The 21633-nt window shown below is 46.0% G+C and overlaps 2 protein-coding genes across 3 annotated transcripts; both read left to right on the forward strand.

Moving 5' to 3' along the window:
* The first annotated feature begins 706 nt into the window (after nucleotides 1-706).
* Nucleotides 707-7972, forward strand: hkdc1 (hexokinase domain containing 1). Its single transcript, XM_067236127.1, has 18 exons — nucleotides 707-769; nucleotides 1771-1933; nucleotides 2052-2200; nucleotides 2326-2445; nucleotides 2719-2814; nucleotides 2935-3034; nucleotides 3326-3509; nucleotides 3639-3794; nucleotides 3930-4163; nucleotides 4385-4689; nucleotides 4872-5020; nucleotides 5142-5261; nucleotides 5362-5457; nucleotides 5543-5642; nucleotides 5901-6084; nucleotides 6376-6531; nucleotides 6662-6895; nucleotides 7054-7972. The coding sequence occupies exons 1-18, from the start codon at nucleotides 707-709 to the stop codon at nucleotides 7190-7192; spliced, it is 2748 nt and encodes a 915-aa protein (XP_067092228.1). The 3' UTR covers nucleotides 7193-7972.
* Nucleotides 7973-10464: 2492 nt separating this feature from the next.
* On the forward strand, nucleotides 10465-21373 carry LOC136943005 (hexokinase-1-like). 2 transcript variants are annotated; one of them, XM_067236124.1, is made up of 18 exons: nucleotides 10465-10709; nucleotides 12976-13138; nucleotides 14815-14963; nucleotides 15140-15259; nucleotides 15359-15454; nucleotides 15651-15750; nucleotides 15867-16050; nucleotides 16185-16340; nucleotides 16485-16718; nucleotides 16998-17302; nucleotides 17937-18085; nucleotides 18283-18402; nucleotides 18549-18644; nucleotides 18728-18827; nucleotides 19117-19300; nucleotides 19423-19578; nucleotides 19693-19926; nucleotides 20036-21373. In XM_067236124.1, the coding sequence occupies exons 1-18, from the start codon at nucleotides 10647-10649 to the stop codon at nucleotides 20181-20183; spliced, it is 2757 nt and encodes a 918-aa protein (XP_067092225.1). In that variant the 5' UTR covers nucleotides 10465-10646; the 3' UTR covers nucleotides 20184-21373. The 2 variants fall into 2 exon arrangements, with proteins under 2 accessions (XP_067092225.1, XP_067092226.1); XM_067236125.1 differs by lacking the exons at nucleotides 10465-10709; nucleotides 12976-13138; nucleotides 14815-14963; ... (1 more) ...; nucleotides 15359-15454; nucleotides 15867-16050 and having other exon boundaries at nucleotides 15650-15750.
* Nucleotides 21374-21633: the final 260 nt, after the last annotated feature.

Raw genomic sequence — 21633 nt, forward strand, 5'->3', positions numbered from 1 at the left:
CCACCCATCTCTTTCTGCATTCCTCTGTGAGGATTAGACCTCCAAACTACTGCCAGTAGGAGAGATGACAGAGCTTTGACCAACACAATACCCTGACATACCCTGATACCAAACAACCAAAACACCACTGAGCTGAATCAAGCCAAGTTTTATTTAGGTGGGAATCATTTTTACTTTCCTACAATTGTACCCTTGATGTCTGCGCAGCCACACCAGTGAACGACCAGGCTGTGGTTAGTGGCCTCTATTGTCACGTCTGTTGTTTAACCCCTGCTGATCTTACAGTCTGGGAGAGACCCCGTGGCGCCCCAGGAAGTGCTCCCTGGACTAGTATCAAGGCATTGCTAGGAGAAACCCAAGTATGGATGAGAGAGGGAGGAAGGGGAGAGGGAGGGGCTAATAGCAACTTTGTTTGTGAGAGGGAGAAGGAGGGATTTAGAGAGAGAGAGGGAGGCCCTTTAATTATTGAGCCAGTGGAAGCTTAACTTGTCCCAGGATAATAAAGAAAAAACAGTAACAAGACCTGCTATATCCAAACACCCAGCCAACAAGAGAGAGAGAGAGAAAGGAAGACCGCTCTTTCAAGGGGGGACGAACAAAAACACACTTAAGAGGAGAACTTGTGGAGACGGCTCAGATATTACTCCCACCTGACTGGTGTGGTGCCACTGACCAAGGAAATCTACCACTGCATGCAAGAGTCAAGATGTTTGCTGTCCACTTGCTCTCCTTCTATTTCTCCAAACTACAGGAGGACCAAATAAAAAAGGTGACAAGATGCATGTTTAGAAGTGAACTTAATGGAAAGAATTATAACATTTTACTGTTTTATGTTGATTCTGAAAGTGTTAAAGGTAATAACCAAGGCCTGATTTTAATGACTGTCAACTGGTTGGTGGGAATTAGGATCGTGTGATTGTGGACTCCCTAGTTAGTTCAGAATATACTGATTCATGTGTCTTTGTTGCCTTCTGTTACCTGAGTAATCATTAACACAGTGTGGGGGCTGGTGTCATACTCCTCAGATCAAACTAGTAACAGAGGGACCTTGTCCTCTTGATCAAGCTTCACATCAGTTGGCACCTTCACTGATCCAGATGACAGGGAGTGTCCTGGCTGGAATGACTGGGCCTGAATGTACAGCTCATGAGTTAGCTTATAGCAAAGGATGCAGGGTAGATAAAAAAAAAAAAAAAAAAAACACACTTCTCTATCTTCTCAAACATCTTTCATATGTGTGGGGTTTTCCATCAATTAATATGGATGGAATTGATCATGTGATACTCAGTAACTCAGTTATTTTCATATAGGTTTAAATGTCAGCTGAGATTTACCATCACAGACTACTTTTTAAAGATAGAAATGTCTGCATGCATGTAGTTTGTCCCTCCCTGCTTGGTCTCACATGCTGCTGTCTGCCACCACAATGGATAGAGCGTCAGCTAAACCCATGTGACGTGGTGAAATTCTTTGTTCTTTAACTCTGACCTTTACTGTTTGTTTGGTTTGGTTTGAAGTTTGCTTCTGGGGAACTGGGAGAAAATGAGAGACAGCTTTTAATATAGAGTGTGAAGCTGCAGACACAGGAAGTGTCCCTTTGTAACCTCCTGATTCTTCATTTCCCACAAACCCAAACATAATATGGAAGTTTGGAATAAAAGATAGGGTGACAATTCCCATAATGCCTCGGATCACCTAAAGACACCAACTAACTTCCTCTTTGTCCCATATTAATAGCTTTCTGACCACACTGCCCTCTGGTGCCCCCAGGTGGACAGGTTCCTGTATGCCATGCGTCTGTCAGACGAGCAGCTGAAGGATATCTCAGCTCGCTTCATGGTGGAGATGGAGAAGGGGCTGTCCAACGAGAGCAACGCTACGGCCACTGTCAAGATGCTTCCAACTCATGTCCGCTGTACTCCTGACGGATCAGGTGTGTTGTGGGCCTTTTCTGTGGTTTTCTGTCCAGCCTTCAGTGGTGTGTGATTGAATTTAAGCAGGTGCTAGAGTGAGCTTACAAAAGCTAACAGTGTGTGTCTTCTACACCGTAGAGAAGGGGGAGTTTCTGGCTCTGGACCTGGGGGGCTCCAAGTTCAAGGTGCTGCAGGTGAGGGTACGTGAGGATGGCAGGGGGAAGGTGGAGATGGACAGTGAGACCTATCCAGTCCCAGCAGAGCTGCGCAGCGGCCGAGGCACTGAGGTGAGACCCAGAGGGTTGACCGGAGTCACTTCCTAGTATCTCAGGATCACCCGTAGTGAATATCAGTCTTTTGGAATATATCCATCTGTTTGACTCCTCCATCCCTCTGGCCCTCCCTTCTGCAGTTTTTTGACCATGTTGCTGAATCTCTGAAGGACTTCCTGCAAAAGAAGAATATCATGCAGAAGAAGAAACCACTGGGCCTTACCTTCTCCTTCCCCTGTCTGCAGTCCACAGTTGACCAGGTAGGGGACAGGACATAACACACCACAATGTCTGAATGGAAGATAACACACATCCTGGGTGACTCATTCTCCCTGAGAATCGTAATGGATGACTTATCTGTCAGGCGACTGAAATAGTAACCAATTGGTCATTAAAATGATATATCATGCATTTCCTTTTGCCATGATGTCAAGGACTTGTATTGCTGTGCAATAGCTTATTGCATCATGGTGGAGGATCATGTGACTGCATGCAGACCACAGACCCTGCTCTTCTGTTTGGCCTTGCCCTAGGGAGTGCTGCTGTCCTGGTCCAAGAACTTTAAGGCCAGGGGAGTCCAGGGGACCAACGTGATGGAGAGCCTCAGACAGGCTATCCAAAGAGCTGGGGTTAGATCAACTCCTCAACAAACTACACTGCCAAACAGTCACTGCTCACAGCAGTGTATTTTCATCTATGCTTATTGGTGAAACAGGCCGCATGAATTTAGTGTGTATGTTTGTGTTCAGGTCGTTGATGTCGACGTCCTAGCGCTGGTCAATGACACTGTGGGAGCCATGATGACTTGTGGTTATGATGATCAGCGCTGTGAAGTGGGAGTCATCGTAGGTTAGAAAATAAACACACGCAATAGTACACACTAATACACAGACAGATAGACACACATATACTGGAAATACATGCATTACAAACATAGATGACTTTGCGTAGAAAACATTGACTAAATCCAGTCTTTATCTAAATAATGCCTGCACCGTGCAACTTATGGTGACGCAACATTTTGAAACTGCCTATTGTGTTTGCTTTGCTTACTGCATGAGTGAACTGGGTGGTGCCAGCATGTGTGGGGCCACTGTCAATATTGCCTGTTAGCTCAAGACAAATAACCCTTTCTCCCAGGTACGGGCACTAACGCGTGCTACATGGAGGAGCTGAGGCACATTGACCTGGTGGAGGGCGATGAGGGGAGGATGTGCATCAACACAGAGTGGGGTGCCTTCGGGGATGATGGGAGACTGGATGACTTCATCACAAAGTTTGACAGAGAGATTGATGCCGCCTCTGTCAACCCTGGAAAACAGCTGTACGCATCTCCTCTCATTTTCTCCCTTTCTTCTCTTCCATTTTAAAAGAATATTCCCCCATTTATGCTTGTCAGTGTGTTACAGTATCCGTGTGTAATGTGTACTGGATGTGTATTGGGCTGGGTCAGGTTTGAGAAGATGGTGAGTGGGTTGTACCTGGGGGAGCTGGTGAGGTTAATCTTGTTGAAGATGGCCAAGGAAGGACTGCTGTTTGGAGGTGGGGTGTCTGATGCCCTCCGGACCAAAGGCAAACTGGAGACCAGACATATATGCATGATGGAAGAGTAAGACCACTCTCATCTCTGTCTCATCTACACTGCTCAGTCACTCAGTTAACACCTTTAGCCCGGAACACTCTTTTTACACAGCTCTGTGAAGCAGACATTTAGAAAACATGATGTGTGCGTGTCCTCCTGCAGGTATAAGGATGGCCTGAGGAACACCAGAGAGGTGCTGGTCGACCTGGGCTTGAGCCCCTCTGATGACGACTGTCTGGCTGTGCAGCATATCTGTACCCTGGTCTCCTTCAGGTCGTCCAACCTCTGTGCTGCCACACTCGCCGCCATTCTCACACGCATCCGCACCAACAGGAAGCTAAAAACACTCCGCATCACAGTGGGAATGGACGGGACTGTCTACAAGACACACCCCCAGTACGTAAACGCACCCCCAGTGTCATGGTAACCCCCTGCCACGGCGCACCACAGTTTGAACCGAATAGCTTTAACAGCCTGCAACATGGTTTAGAGATGAATTGCATGAACAGTGACGTTTTTATAGCAGTCTGTTGATGGTTAGAAGCAGCTGTCCTTAATTGACTCTGAACAGAGTTGGTACCTCGATGCTTCTTAATAGCAGGCTCCTCCCCTAACAGGTATGCCAAGAGGCTTCACAAGGTGGTGCGTCGCCTCGTACCCGATTGTCACGTTCGCTTCCTGCTGTCCGAGAGCGGCAGCGGGAAGGGGGCTGCCATGGTAACGGCGGTGGCGCAGCGGCTGGCGAAGCAGCACGCTCAGATGGAGGCCACCCTGGAGCCATTCAGGCTGAGCCCCGAGCAGCTGGGGCTGGTCAGGGACAGGATGAGGGCCAGTCTAGAGCAAGGACTGAAAAGGGAGAGCCAGGACTCTGCCTCGGTGAAGATGCTGCCCTCATACGTGTTCAAGACCCCAGACGGAACAGGTGAGACCAGGACCGCTGGGACTACCTCATAGTTTTAATACAGAGCCCCAGGTGTATTTGGAATGTCAGGACAAAACCGGGTACTGTTAATCCTGCTATTTGTACTGTATGTACACCTGTATGATTAGGTCCTTTAAAGCTGTTCCAAACCGTTAGTGACAAGCATGGCGTTGGTGTTTCAGAGAGAGGGAAATTCCTGGCGTTAGATCTCGGTGGAACCAATTTCCGGGTGTTGGTGGTGAAGATCCGTAGCGGGATCCGGCGCTCGGTCCGCATGTATAACAAGATCTACGCCATCCCCCAGGAGATCATGCAGGGCACAGGGGAGGAGGTGAGAGACATGATGACCCAACACACACATTCATAAACACACACACACACTCTTGATACAACATACAATATACAGTACTAACTCTAAACCTGTCCCTGTTCTTTACTCTCGGTGTGTGCAGCTGTTTGACCACATAGTTCACTGTATTTCTGACTTCCTGGACTACATGGGGATGAAGAACACCCGTCTTCCTCTGGGCTTCACTTTCTCCTTCCCCTGCCAGCAGGCAGGAATAGACAAGGTGACCAGTCTACAGAACGAGCCTCCGATTGACTTGACTTTGAGTCAGTGAGTGACTGTATTGGTTGTAATGGTTCCCATTGTGACGTATGCTCCCTCAGGGTACCTTGGTGAGCTGGACCAAGGGTTTCAAGGCCACTGACTGTGAAGGATATGATGTTGTGGAAATGCTTAGGGAGGCCATCAAGAGACGCAACGTAAGTGGAAGAGACATTATGACGCCTTGTCCCCAGCCAGCTGATTGGTTGTCTGATCTCTACTGTGTTTCCATGCTTCCTGCAGGAGTTTGACTTGGACATTGTTGCCGTGGTCAACGACACGGTGGGAACTATGATGACGTGTGCGTACGAGGACTCGCGGTGTGAGGTTGGACTCATCGCTGGTATGTGTCCGGTTACTAGGGCATTTGTAGTCTTAAAAAAATATATATATATATATATTGTTTTTAAATAAACACACGAAAATAAAAGTTTAATTCAGTTTCCCAACCCTCAAACCTTACCCACCCAAATCCAAACCCCAGGATCCTAATAAAAAAGAAAGGAAAGAAAGTCCTGAAAAAAGGGCACTACAAAACATACATAGCAATAATGTATAGGCATGCATCTGCTGACAGTGTTTGTTTGGTGCTGCCTTACAGGAACGGGCAGTAACGTGTGCTACATGGAGGAGATGAGGAACATTCAGATGGTGGAGGGGGACGAGGGCCAGATGTGCATCAACACAGAGTGGGGGGGTTTCGGGGAGGACGGCTGCATCGACGACATCAGAACCAGGTTTGACGGAGAGGTGGACAAGGGGTCCCTCAACATCGGGAAGCAACAGTAAGACACAAAGCCACTTTGTTCCCTGTCCTTCCTTTTTCCTCTCCTCTCTGCTTTTAAAGTATCGCATCTTGGTGTCGGTTTAAGAAGTATGTGTGTGTGGGGGTTATGGAATCGGGCTAGTAATCAGAAGGTTGCCGGTTCGATTCCCGGCCCTGAAAACTGATGTTGTGTCTTTGGGTAAGGCACTTCACCCTACTTGCCTCGGGGGGGGAATGTCCCTGTACACACTGTAAGTCGCTCTGGATAAGAGCGTCTGCTAAATGACTAAATGTAAATGTGTCCATCCAGGTTTGAAAAGATGACCAGCGGGATGTATCTGGGGGAGATTGTCCGACAGATCCTGATTGACCTGACTAGGAGAGGCCTGCTATTCAGAGGACATGTCACTGAGACTCTGAAGACTAGGGGCATTTTTGAAACCAAGTTCCTGTCTCAAATAGAAAGGTAGACTTGCTGACCACTTAATGTGCTACACCTCACCTCAGCGGTTCAGCAACTCAATCTAATGTAAAAGATGTGATAAATTCGCACTGGCTTTGTCTTAAAAGAGTGACCGTAATCTGTCTCCCCCTAGTGACCGCCTGGCGCTCCTGCAGGTCAGGTCCATCCTGCAGCACCTGGGGCTAGACAGCACGTGTGATGACAGTATCATAGTCAAGGAGGTGTGTGGTGCCGTGTCTCACCGTGCAGCTCAGCTCTGCGGAGCCGGAATGGCCGCTGTGGTTGAGAAGATCCGAGAGAACCGCGGGCTGGCCACCATGGACATCACAGTGGGGGTGGACGGAACACTCTACAAGCTCCACCCACAGTGAGTACACAGGTCTAAGTCATATCCTGACTCCACACAGACACAGTTATTCAAAAGACTCAGTGTGTAATTAATGACACGCAAATAAGCAGCATAGAGGATTCATGTTGAAAAGGTTCTTCTTTTTCCTAATGATAACTTCTGTTCTTCTTCTGTAGTTTCTCCAGAGTGCTCCAGGAGACCGTCAAGGCCCTGGCGCCACAGTGTGAGGTCAACTTTGTCCTATCAGAGGACGGCAGTGGGAAAGGTGCTGCCCTCATCACCGCAGTAGCACGTCAGTCCTGTCAGGAGACATAACACAAAACAAGAGACTGCATTACGTGACTATGTTACACCACATAGTTTCTAGCAAAATACAACTTGTGACTGCAATGTAAGCTGTTCAATTATGACTGGAAACAGGTGTGACATGGGATCAATATTCTCTGTCAAAGGGCTGGCCAGGACTGTCTAGATGATCATTTAATTTGTATTCTAATCACTTGTTATATTTCCTTAAAATATCATTGATTTTGACTGGACACATACTGTAGATACGAAGGGAGGACACAAAGAGGCTGAGCGAGAGAAGAGAGAGAGAGAGAGAAAAGTGGATGCAGTCAGGAGCTGTGGGGGAAGATGTGGAGGAATGGAATGGATCAGAGCTGGTCAGATTAGAATGTCCTGATAACACTGTTGAGCTTTTGTCACAGTATGGTGGGAGGAATTGGACGAACTCATTCCTGTCAAAGATGTTTTCGAAATGATTATGCAAAAAAAAGAGAAAATTGTTTGATAAGTTGTTTCAAAAATGTTATTTTAGTTATAAAATTGTTATGGATGTCAAAATCAAGCGCTCCATCCCATCCAGGAAATATTATTTTGGGAAAACCACTTATTGAACAATTGTCCTTTCTTCAGTACAAACATTTCATAGGCTATGCCATAGGCTGTGTAAGTGTGTTGAGTATGAGTGCCAGTTTCATAGAAGGAACTATTTTTATATTTACTATATTAATATTTTGTATAGTGTCATACACTACAGTATTTTTAAAACCAGCAGACGTTCCAGTCTATTAAAATATCTGTGAAAGAAAATGATCCTCAGTTTTCTTTTTTTGGGTGGTCTTACTTCTGATAGCAACATTTAACATGCGCTCCATCCAGTCCAGCAGTGTTTAGGAAGCAGGCTAATCTGAGTCAGGGGGATTATTGGTAGCCAAGCAGATCAGATGGAGGTGACGTCACCAGGACAACAGCAGGCACACTGGGATAGGCTGACTCATCTCCATAATCCCCCTTAGATGTACCAGCAGCGACCTAGCCTGCACACGCACACATGTAAGCACACACATACATGCAAACACACACACACACACACACGCTCCAGTGCTGCTATTGCCCATACTGAGAGGCTGGGTTGACCTGCCTGTACATACACATATACACACACAAATATACGATATTCTAACCAATTTGTGGGGTTTTGACATTTTTCTTTACTTATCTATTTCTTCGAATGAGTCAGTACTTTTCCAAGGTGTACAAAAAAAATGCCTCTCTGCATCTCTCCCATTCATTTGGAATTCAAGTTCCTTGTTTGTTATGTGGCAACAATACGAGCTTTGAGTCAGAGATATCACAATGGCATGAGCATAACTGGTTCTGACGGGCCTGAAGAAAGGGACCTGCACTGGTCCGATGCCGTGGTCAGCATTGGTCACAGTCCGATTACATAAGAACCGTTTCTTAAACCTTGATCAATCCTAAACTGGAGAAGTGAGTGAGTGTGTGCCACTGGCTGTGGGATTACCTCACATTCAGGAGGAGGAGGAGGCTGCCTGCCCAGCTATGGAGGGAGAGGAGGACACAGTACCACATGCTACTGTACGTACTGTACCGCTGTATTTGTATGGAGACTGCATTTAGAAGTGTTTTGTTTAGTTACATTGAATTCATCGGAAATGTAGTGCTAGCTGTTTCATTTGATTAGTTACTATTGTTTAAGTCTTTTGTAGCATTGTGCAATTATGTGTTTTATTCAACACTAATTTAAGTGTAATGAGACATAGAACTGTACTATTTGTTCACGCCAAAAGTAGAGTAGAAAATACTTGTGTGAGAAACACGTAATTGTTTAGGTATACAGAATAACAGATCAAATACACCCAACGTCTGGCTACAACATCCAAGCCACTGGTTATCCCTAAATATCTTAGATTAAGTACAGAACAATAGTCCTCCTACTATCCACTGTGTCGACATAATGCATATGGTCTCCATGGTGACTGTACCTACAACATACAGGACGTTATCGCAATGCAAATTTGATTGCCTGGGATGCAGCATTGATTATGAACAGCTGGTCATTATAATGGACTATATCCACACTCACGCTGGTGATGACATACTTTCACTTTGAATCTAAAACAGTGTGATGGATTAAGTATTTAATATGTTGACTGACCTGAATGCTTAGTGTGCATCCCTTGTCCACATCTTGCCTACTCTTGACTATCACAGTCCCCACAAAGTATTGTATTTAGTATTTAGTATGTTTTTGCATCTGAACATCTGAACACTGGCAGGACCTATCCTTTTATAAATGTCTTAACAGTTTTTAATGATAATTAATGGTAGTATAAACCATCCTACAGCCAATACCACAAGTATGTACTGAAGCCTCCTTAGGCTGTGTGGAATGGGGAGAGGGCTCTGGTGAATGTTCTATTCATGGGTGATGACAGACAGCTGCTGTGTTCTGCCCAGCTGAGGTAACGTCTATCACGATACCTCTCACACAGACTGTCTTACTGCTGTACACCACAGTCACTTTCACGCATGCAGACAGCCTCTCTTAATCAGGCACGTGAGGGTGTTGCTGTGCTACCATTACTCAGCAAAATTTGCGGTGACCCTGGGAGAGAAAGCTGAGAAGGGGGGAAAGAAGGAGGAGAAATATGTGTGTGGGTTTGAGTGTGTGTGTGTGTGTGTGTGTGTGGGAGAGAGAGTCTTACAGAGGTGACATAAGGACATACAAGCCCCATTGAGCATGAGCAGCAGTTTGTAAGCTGACCTCTCAGCGTCTCTTCCGCTCTCTGACACGCCCTCTTCCCAAGAACCTGAGAGTCATCACTGCACACAGGGGACATGATGAAACTGTGTGCTTCCCTGTCTAAACCATTGTAAAATAAGGCACCACACAGGATTGTCTAAACTACTCCTCCTTCACTCTCCTTAACTTCACTTCCTCCCTCCCAGTCTCCCTCCCTCCTCTTCCTGAGCTCAGTGGGGTAGCTCTCCTGGGAGGCCACAGCTCTAAGATACTAGCCTATCACAGCAGGGCTCAGCACAGCCCCTGACAACCTGTCCAATCAGAGCCGGGAAAGAGGGCAGGGCTTAGCTACAGTTCCCCATCCAGTAACCACCCCCCCTTTTCTCCACCCCACCCCGCTCTTACTGCTGCCTCTCTCTCTCTATCTCACTCTCTCTGTCTCTCTGTCTCTCGCTCTCTCACTCTCCCACTCTATGTGACTCAACTTACTGCCTCTCCTACTTCCTGGACTCACACACACACACACACACGCACACAGAGAAAGAGAGAGGCTACAGAAGCGTGGAGTTCCCAACATCTCTCTAGGCCTTGTTTGGATTAAACCCAGAAGCTTTTCATACATCATCGAAGACAGAGAAAACCAGACACATCAGTATATCTTTTTTTTCCTTTCTTTTTCTTGTTCTTCACTTGTTTGTGGCACCTGGGTGGGACAGGATGATAGCTGCTCAGCTGCTGGCCTACTATTTTACTGAGCTGAAGGATGATCAGGTCAAAAGGGTGAGTAGTTGTAGAGTGAGAGCTGCCAGAATAACAACCTCCCAGAACCAGGGACAAACACAGAACCTTTCTGCCTACCTATATGCCGGTCTAACTGCCTTCATGCCTATTTACCATCCTCGCTCCCAAAAATAGGCCGGCTTTGAGCCTTGAAGCCCTGGCCATGTGACCACAGATAACGGTTTAAGGCTTAGCTAAAAGTATAGACATTATACTAGCGGAGATAACTTAGTCGTAGATGTCATGAACCGATGAATATATTAGGACCAAATGATGTACCAGCAGCTTTGTGGGGCAGCTCAAGTCCTCTGGCCCAGCCTGTGGCCTGTCTACCCAGTCTGTCCTGCCTCCACTGCAGTGTCCTTGAGAGCAGGATGTGTGTGTGAAACTGTGATAGTGACAGGGAGCACAGCCCGGGAACATCAACACTGGGACGAGGTAGAGTTTTAATCTCCATGGCTCAGTGGAACCAGGTTGTGTGTTCATAACACAAAGAAAGCCCCGGAGAATATACCCCCCACCACACATAGGCAGCAGCATGTGTTGAGCGAGTCAGGTTTCAGCCTTTAAATGACATTGTACCTCACCCGCTCTCCCCCTGCGTGCTTCCAGGGACTGTGTTGCTGTTTTAAATTTCAGTCTGTCATTGTTGAGAGGAGAAGGAATGCAAACAGAGATGAGGTTGAAACTACCCCAGAGCAGAGACGCTCTCCTCTCTTCTGCCTGGCTTTGACAGTCAGGAAATATCCCTTCGCTATGCTCAAAAAACAGTTACTTACTGACAACATTCCCCCTTGTACTATAACACAATTGTAGATTGCAAATTTGCTTACCCAGGCCAAATACCCAGGCCAAATAAAATGGATGTACACGGTATACATGTTAGTGATCCTCCTTTCAGCTGACTGACTGTGTGTGCTGGTGGGTCCTATCAGAAATAGGAGCTGAGCTTTCGAGACTAGGAATTCTCAAATTCGAATTATCACGTCCGGCTGGGCTTTGTAATGTATCCTGGTCACAAATCCTGTCATGGTTGGAGTGTGTTTTGTTCACCAACAAAAGCTTAGTACTCGGTAGCGGCTTGTGACATTTGAGGTAACCTTGAAAAGATTTATGAAACTGGTTTTACACAATACCCCGTTCCTCATGTGAGTTAGATGCAGTCTCAGTGGAACACTCAGAAACGAAGACAGTGTCCAGAGAAAAGGAATGTGTGTTTGCATGGCGGCCTGCCCACCTGCCTGCATTCATCCATTTGCACTAATTAGAATGACACGTGAGTCAGGGACATCAGCATTGAGGACGTGCTGATAGGCCACACTCGGCCAGTCAAACAGGAAGTGTAACAGACAGGAACTAGCAGGGAGAATTAGCTTAGCTGCTCCATGATAGTTATGTTATATATCTTTTCTTCCACTCCAGGGGGGGACAGTTTGTCGCCATCACATCAATTGGTGATTCTTTCCACTCCGGCAACCACATTACAGAACCTTATGAAAAATATAATGTAGAAGATATGTGAGGGTCTTACAGGGGAAACATAAGGCCACTAGTCAGCTCTATGTGTCTATTTCTATTCAACAGTCATTACGTTATGAATGTTTCACCTCACTGAGCAGCCTCTTCTCGTAAAGGCTAGAGACAGAGACACACCCAGCTCTGTAGCTGCTGCTACTAGTGTACACACATCTAATACAATGACAGAAGGGCAATATCCCTGTAATAACTCTTTACGCCTGTCTTTATTGCTTTAAGTGTACTAAGACATGGACATGCATAAGCATGGTATCTACAACACAAATGCTTGGAGTAAATTAATCCAATGGTGTGTAATATGACTCAAAGAGGATGTCAGGTTGATGTGTAACCAGTGGAGGAGGAAGTGCCTAAATTCCTCTGTGGTAAATGTTGCTAGAATGAGTAACAGCAAATTGATGTTGAGTAACAATGGATTCCTGCATGTGTGGTGAGTAATGTGTGTTAAAGTTGCAGAAGGTACAGGACATCCTCACAGTACTGTTGGCTGTTGGTCAAATTTCAAATGTCTTATAGAGGGCAGTCTCAGTCTTCAGTCTGGAAAGCCACGGGGCCCGTGAACCCTGATGGTCCTGCCCTCTGTCTGAGCTGTCTAACATGACTTAAACTGCAGCCAACTACTGTAGACAACAATGACCAAGATCTTGAATCATTTCTTTAATAATACGTCATGTGTGTATGTGCATGTCATGCTATTGTTGATGCTGAGGTGCATATGTGTGTTTTTCAGATCGACAAGTATCTGTACTCCATGCGCTTCTCAGATGAGACTCTCCTGGACATCATGGCCCGGTTCAAGAGGCAGCTGCAGAACGGACTGGGGGGTGACACCAACCCCACAGCCACCGTCAAGATGCTGCCCACCTTCGTCAGGTCCATACCCGACGGCTCAGGTCAGAACCCGGACCCCCGTGGTCCACCAGCTGATGGTCTCTGCCTCGTTCTCATGACGTGACAAATTTGATATCCCGATTGGGGGCGAGCAGTGTTACCATACAAAAACACTTTCTCTATCAAGTTACAGCAGTCGGTACTTTATTATGTCAGCATGTTTGTATGTCAGCAGCAATCAGATCCACAGTCATTTGAGACTCCCGCTCTTTAGATTGTGTTACCTGTCTATTTGTAATTGCGGCAGAAGAGTTGACCTGTCACCACCTATGAGGAAGAAAGACACTCTCCCAAATCTCTGTTCATTTCTGATGAGGTTGCACAGAGCCTTTGCTCTGGCCTTTGCTGTCTTTGCTTGTGTTAACATGTTCTCCTGGAGGAGATGTGTCCTGTTTTGGAATGTTAGCCCGCTGTAGTTCTGCCCCAACACACCTGGCAGTACAGTGGATACACAAATGTGAAGCAACAAAACTGAGCTATGTCTGTGAACACACGTAGTGGAATCTGTGAAAGGAGTTTTTCCAGTTTGCTCCTTACAGACTGTATGTTCCCCAACTCTGCCTTCTTCTTGTTTTACAAGTCTATAATCTGTCTTTCGAACCTCAGTAAGAGACCTGCATCAATGCCAGTGCTCTTGTAATCCTGCAACCCCCCCCCCCCCCCCCCCCGCCCCCCTCCACACACACACACAAATACAATCAGTCCTGTTTTAGACCCACGAAGATAAATCAGTATCAGTCCCTATTGGCTGGGTTTATGTGTTTCCCAGCTGAGTTTATAGCTGTCTCTAAATAACCCCTAGAGAGACCAAATCACCCCTCTGTGCCCTGCTGCTGTCCTGGAGCTCCTAATATACAGTTGTGTTAATCCCATATTACAGTAAATAACATGCTACGAACACAAGTATAGTGTTTTACATACTTGATAAACTGCAAGAATGAGAATTTAGTCATTTACATCCCAGAGGTGAGGATAGAGCCAGCATAGTAATGAGACTTTTCAGACTGCTGCCAAGGCACACAGGAGCTGTGACCGTGTGGATTAATCTATGCCTGATAATGAGCAATTCTTATCTCCTTTGGACCAAACGCAATCCATTATCAGGCCTATTAAGTAATTCCTCAAAGTGTGTGTTTGTGTGTGTGAGAGAGAGTGAGAGAGAAAGAGAGAGAAATATAAATGTGATTTATTTGGTAGAAGGCGTTGACTTAAATATTATTGACCTCCTCAGTCTAACAAGATAACTGGTTCCACACTTAAATTATGGCTTTAATTGTGTCCTCATTCTTGAGAAATAAAAATGTATTCACAGAGAAGTTAATGTTTTTACACTGAAGCTGCCATAAGGGTTTTCCAACTGACACCTGACATACTACACATAGTTGACAGAACAAAGGGAACCTTATTCAAACAAGACTGTGAATAGGACTATGCAGAGTTCATTAGGTTTGTCTGCAGCTCCAAAGCTCTAATGTTGTCCTTGTACTATCGGTCAATATTGAACACCATTTTTACTTTTAGAATGATATACATGCTAGCATAGTCGGGTTGGTCTGACCAGAAACCATACCATTCCACCTCTATGGGCAAAAGTCTCTCATACGACTTTGGCCCTATTTGTGTAGCCTCACAGTATAATTTCACTGTTGAATAATTGGAAGTACTGTGTGTGTGACAGAGAGGGGAGACTTCATTGCTCTGGATCTGGGGGGCTCCAATTTCCGCATCCTGAGGGTGAAGGTGTCCGATGAGAAGAAGCAGACGGTGCAGATGGAGAGCCAGATCTACGACACGCCTGAAGACATCATGCATGGCAGCGGCACGCGGGTACTCAAACACACACACAGACACACACACACACAAACACACACAGACTCAGACTCACACACTCATAACACTGGTCAAACAGCAGTCGTCTTTGTGTTTAATGAGTCTGAGTTTACAATGTCACATCCAAACAAAGACTAACGGGTTGTTGTGAATGTGTTCTTTTCACTCAAAAGCTGTTTGACCACGTAGCAGAGTGTCTTGGGGATTTCATGGAGAAACAGAAGATCAAAGACAAGAAACTTCCTGTTGGCTTCACCTTCTCGTTCCCATGTCAACAGACCAAACTGAATGAGGTAGTCTAATTCAGCCACTTGTGGATTATTCTCACTGTACATGTGTTACTGCATTGGCAACCTCTTTCCATTTACTAATTTTTGTCTGTCTGTCCACAGGGATATCTGTTGTCTTGGACCAAACGTTTCAAAGCCAATGGTGTGGAGGGGATGGATGTAGTCAAGCTGCTGAATAAAGCCATCAAAAAACGAGGGGTAGGGTTCGTCTCTTTCTGCTCTCCATTACAATGACTGTCATTGAAAATAACGAGCCGGTCCTATTAATCCCTCTATTATTTAACGACCTCCTTGTTGTGGCATGACAGTGCTCGTTAGCTTGTTTTGTCTTGGATTTGCAATGGTGAACATGTATAGCCTAGCTTTGGTGTGACGACCAGTCTGTGTGTTCTAGGACTATGATGCAGACATCATGGCCGTGGTGAACGACACGGTGGGAACCATGATGACGTGTGGCTTCGACGACCAGCGTTGTGAAGTTGGGATGATCATCGGTACGAAACACCCTAACCTCAGACTGTCCAAGAATAGAAGACACAAATTAGCAAACGACTAGGCAGGCACAGTGAACACAGTACTTAAGTGTGTGTGTGTGTGTGTGTGTGCCCAGGTACGGGCACCAATGCGTGCTACATGGAGGAGCTGAGGCACATTGACCTGGTGGAGGGGGATGAAGGCAGGATGTGCATCAACACAGAGTGGGGTGCCTTCGGGGATGATGGGATGTTGGAGGACATAAGGACAGAGTTTGACAGAGAGATCGACAGGGGCTCCCTCAACCCTGGAAAACAGCTGTATGTTCCACAGCACATAGGTTACAGTAAATACAATGTGTGACATGACATGTACGCAGTGATGCGGAAATAGGTATCCCTAAACACCACGGGAAAGAGTGACCCGGTGCCTGTGTGTGTGTGTGGTGTTTGAGGTTTGAGAAGATGGTGAGTGGGATGTACTTGGGGGAGCTGGTGAGACTGATCCTGGTGAAGATGGCCAAGGAAGGACTGCTGTTTGAAGGAAGGATAACCCCAGAGCTGCTCACCAAGGACAAGATTGAAACCAAGCACGTCTCTGCCATCGAAAAGTACGTTCCAACCGTCATCCTTTGCAGTGGTCTGATCTAGATATGTAGCTGGTGTGGATTGGATTAATGTCAATTGGAGAAGGGGAGTATGCATCCTTGTCTCCTTGGTGTAATGGTAGCTGCGCTGCGTCTCTGTCCCTGCAGGACTAAGGAGGGCTTGACCAAGGCCAAGGAGATCCTGACCCGCCTAGGGGTGGAGCCATCCTCCGACGACTGCATCGCCGTCCAGCACGTCTGCGCCATCGTCTCCTTCCGCTCCGCCAGCCTGATCGCCGCCACCCTGGGCGCCATCCTCACCCGCCTGAAGGAAAACAGGGGTGTGGGTCGTCTTCGCACCACCGTGGGCATTGACGGATCCCTGTACAAGATGCACCCACAGTGAGTGGTACCCATAGCTCTCTGGAGGATCCTTGTTTGGGTCTTATCTCCCGTAAAGAACCAGACTAAAGTTACTTAGTGTTGCTTTGCTTTTAGTAATTTGTTCTATGTATGAACATCAATCTCACAGGTAAAGACAGTTTCACGAAAATATCAATAATTTGAGTATTTACAACTCTGTGAGAGTACATAGAACTTAAATGAGACCTGTCCTGTGAGTCGTTGAGAGGCTGTGATGATTAAGACCTAACCCCCACCCGCAATCCCCCTCCCCTTCAGGTACTCTCGCCGACTCCACAAAACGGTCCGCCGACTGATCCCAGACACCGACGTGCGTTTCCTGCTCTCTGAAAGTGGCAGTAGCAAAGGGGCTGCCATGGTAACAGCTGTGGCCTACCGATTAGCTGACCAGTCTCGTCAGATAGTCCAGACGCTGTCGGAGTTCCACTTGACTACAGAGCAGCTGCTGGAGGTGAAGAAGAGGATGAGGACGGAGATGGATATCGGCCTGGCCAAGAACACGCAGGACAAGGCCACAGTCAAGATGCTACCCAGTTTTGTACGCAGCACACCTGATGGCACAGGTAATAACCTAAGTACCTGACCAATAGTAGACCTGTGCTCCAAAACTCAGCCAACAGTCAGCTAATGCTATGTCACACATGTGACATCTCCTGCCTGGGAGAGACTTTGGCAACTTCAGGCAAGATATGAACCGAGTACCTGGCCTATCTGCACTACTCTATCTGTAGTGCAGGGCTGTGCCTGGTCGTAACACCTGGCTGTATGCGGCTGTATCGCCTGAAGCTGTATCACCTGAGGCTATATCACCTGAGGCTGTATCACCTGAGGCTGTATCACCTGAGGCTGTATCACCTGAGGCTGTATCACCTGAGTCTCCAGAAACAGATAAGGCCCAGGGATCACCTCCTCCAGCAGAACAGGTCCTTACCTGGGTTCTTGCGAGAATGCTTCTTAGCTGTCCGCAGAGAGGTGGCGTAATCCTGGCCTCTATCCACAGAGGCACATGACATTATGCATTCAAGAGGCTTACCTCACATTGCCCTAATTAAGGTCAGAGAGTTTTTAAGGAGACAGGACCACAGGACCTCCCTTGCTCATCCATTTATTTTAATTGATTAATATAGACAACCTCAGAGTGATTGACAGCATTCTTCACCAATTGCAACCCCGCTAATTCTGTTTCTTGTCATATAGAGAATGGGGACTTCCTGGCGTTGGATCTGGGTGGCACCAACTTCCGGGTATTGTTGGTGAAGATCCGCAGTGGAAAGAGGAGGACAGTGGAGATGCACAACAAGATCTATGCCATCCCCATGGAGGTGATGCAGGGCACTGGAGAAGAGGTGAGAGGTCACTGAACACAGAAAACACAAACCCATATTGAAATGTTTAATTTCCTGACACAGCATGAAGTCTGTAAGCACCCAATGGTGAATACTTAAATATATACTAAACCGACAGTCATTCTTATAGTAGCTATTGAATGTGTTTCTTCAACCTCAGTATAATTTGTTTAAATTTGTGAATTGTTTCCATGCAGCTATTTGACCACATAGTTCAGTGTATTTCTGACTTCCTGGACTACATGGGGATGAAGAACACCCGTCTTCCTCTGGGCTTCACTTTCTCCTTCCCCTGTCAGCAGACCAGTTTGGACGCTGTAAGAACCACCACTTCCTGTCTGATAGCCTTTCATTTCCTGTGACTTGTGCGGGATAAAGAGGGAATCTAGGCATTTTGTTGGTTTGTTGTAGTGTGTGTGTGTTCGTCTCCAACATACAGTAACTGGTTCATTTGTTTGCACAGGGCATCCTGTTAACATGGACCAAGGGTTTCAAGGCAACAGACTGTGAAGGAGAGGATGTGGTGGGGCTGCTCAGGGAGGGCATCAAGAGGAGAGAGGTAAGAGAGGCTCCGTCAGAACACACTGAGGTACTCGCCATGGACAAAGAAGTATCCATCTATGTGTCGGTGTGTTTCTCTAGGAGTTTGACCTGGATGTTGTGGCCATAGTGAATGACACAGTAGGAACCATGATGACATGCGCTTACGAGGAGGACACCTGTGAGGTCGGACTGATTGCAGGTCAGTAAATATCCTAGCAACATCTTGGTAAATACAAGCCGCTACCTAAAACTGCGAACTTCTTATCCATGATTCTTTACCGTACTTTCTATATGCACTATTTGTGTGTCAATTTGGATGAAAGAGTCAAATTAATCAAATGTTCAATGAAGTCGACTATATCTGCAATCTGATCTGGCAATAAGACTTGATAAACACTTGTCGAAGTAAAGTAAAAGACCTCTATCATTCCTCTAAGTTGAAAGGCTACCGCTGTTGTCACCCAAACACTGTTGCGTGTGTGTTTCAGGGACGGGCAGCAATGCCTGCTACATGGAAGAGATGAGGAACATTGAGACGGTGGAGGGCGACGAGGGGAGGATGTGTATCAACATGGAGTGGGGCGCGTTCGGGGACAACGGCTGTCTGGATGACATGAGGACAGAGTATGACAGGGCAGTGGACGAACTCTCTCTCAACCCCGGCAAACAAAGGTGAGAGGGGCCAACGTCACATCCTTATCCTTCATCTCCTAACACACCATCTACCTGATGGTTGTTAAATATGATTAATGAAATAAGGTGAATCCTCCACATGTCCTCTTTCTGTGGGTCAGGTATGAGAAGATGTGCAGTGGGATGTACCTGGGGGAGATCGTCAGGAACATCCTGATCGACCTGACCAAACGGGGCTTCCTGTTCAGAGGACAGATATCAGAGACCCTGAAGACTAGGGGCATATTTGAGACCAAGTTTCTTTCCCAGATAGAGAGGTATCATATATATACATTGATTGAGTGATTATGTGCTGTTATTTATTTTCTCATAGTTCTGGATTAAGATGCACATTGGTTTTATTTTAACATCTGCTATCTGTCTCCCCCTAGTGACCGCCTGGCGCTCCTGCAGGTCAGGTCCATCCTGCAGCACCTGGGGCTGGACAGCACGTGTGATGACAGTATCATAGTCAAGGAGGTGTGCGGCGTCGTGTCTCACCGTGCAGCTCAAATCTGCGGAGCCGGAATGGCCGCTGTCGTCGACAAGATCCGAGAGAACCGCGGGCTGGCCACCATGGACATCACCGTGGGAGTGGACGGAACACTCTACAAGCTCCACCCACAGTGAGTACAGGTCCATTAAGGCAGAAGTGAGAGTTCCTCTGTCACATCAGTCATGTCAGGGATGTGAGAAGTGAGAGATATTGAGAGCGCTTCTCGTGTGCCCCTGCAGCTTCTCCAAGATCATGCACAAGACGGTGAAGGAACTGGCTCCTCAATGCAACGTGAACTTCCTGTTGTCAGAGGATGGGAGTGGGAAGGGAGCAGCCTTGATCACTGCTGTGGGCTGTCGCATGAGGCAGCAGGAACAGCGAAGCTGAAGGCATTGAACGCACACTCACACAAACTCACAAACACGTCACACATTCTCACCCCATGCCAGACTCTTGACCATCAATGAGCACACTCCAGACGCCTCTGAGTGTGCCTCCGTGGATGCGTGTATTTGTGCTGATCAAGCTTTAACTACTGTCGCTTCTTCTGCTGCTCTTGCCAGTCTTCTGCTGTGTTTGTTTATATGTTAGTATTTTAGTAAGTGTGTGTGTGTGTATGTGTGTATGTATGGTTGTATGTGTGTGTAATATGCATTGTAACAAGGAACACAGAGGGTTCTGTGTTTTAGTTTTGAATTTAAGACATAAAACTTCTATTTTCTGTATGTATATTAGCAAAAAAGGGAATATTGTTAATTAAAGTTTCTAATTCCTTGCCCGGGTATATACGTACACAAACATTATGTTATTTATCTTCTTTTTTTACCACATCAATGTCTTGTCATCATGACAGCTTGAGGATATTCATAAGGTTGGGTATGTCACTGAATCTCACCAAAATGTGAGATATATTCTCAACAAGGGGTCCTTATGTATATTTTTTCATGATGTTGAATTTATGTACTTAATCTCTCCTGGGGTAGTTATGAAAACACCTTTAAATGTCAAAAATAGGCTTTCTGCAGTCTTGCAGAACTGGCTGAACCACTTCTGCAAGTCTATATCTTTAAAGTAGGAGTTAGGATGCACTTGCTACAGCAACATGGAACCAATCAAGTTGTCCCCAAAAGTGCACCTTGAGTATTCCAAATATTAAATTTGTTTAATTTTGCCACTAGATGCCACTTGTTTCACAGTGGCATCTAGCGAAACAAAAAGTTATATAAACATTATATGTGTTTATCAACCAAAAATGAAATGTCAATCAGACACAAGTGTGTCATGCATCGAGCGTCCGTTAGCTTTCCCGAGCCCATAACCATTACAAGACTGGGAGCCACAACCTGCTGTTGTAGTTGATGATGTCAAAGGATGAATGCATGCCTTATATGGTGTCATAAAATGTAAACTTTAAAGTGTTTTAAAGTGCACTACTCGTGGCCCAGGAACCATAGAAATTATACCAAGGAATTTAATACATTTTATTTTGATGTGAAACTTAATATATGTCTGTTGCTACTCATCATTGAGCACCTACATTTTACCTTGGTAATATTAAATTCCACCTCTTCTTTTAACATCTGTTTAAGTGGTAATGATTATTTTTTATAGTGTTGTGCACAAAGAATATACTCTTGACAAGGTTGTTTGCCAGTACAGTACAATTTACACATAACCAGCTTTTTATACTACAGTGGTTCACAGTAATTCACAACACTATATCTTACTCTGTATGAGCATATTATTAAACAACACTTGATTTGAATTACTTTCAAAGTTATGTTAACTGTACAACTGCCCTATAAAGACAGCAATATTTAACATTCACAACCTACAC

Source organism: Osmerus mordax, chromosome 5 (assembly GCF_038355195.1).
Source record: "Osmerus mordax isolate fOsmMor3 chromosome 5, fOsmMor3.pri, whole genome shotgun sequence".
Classification (NCBI taxonomy): domain Eukaryota; kingdom Metazoa; phylum Chordata; class Actinopteri; order Osmeriformes; family Osmeridae; genus Osmerus; species Osmerus mordax.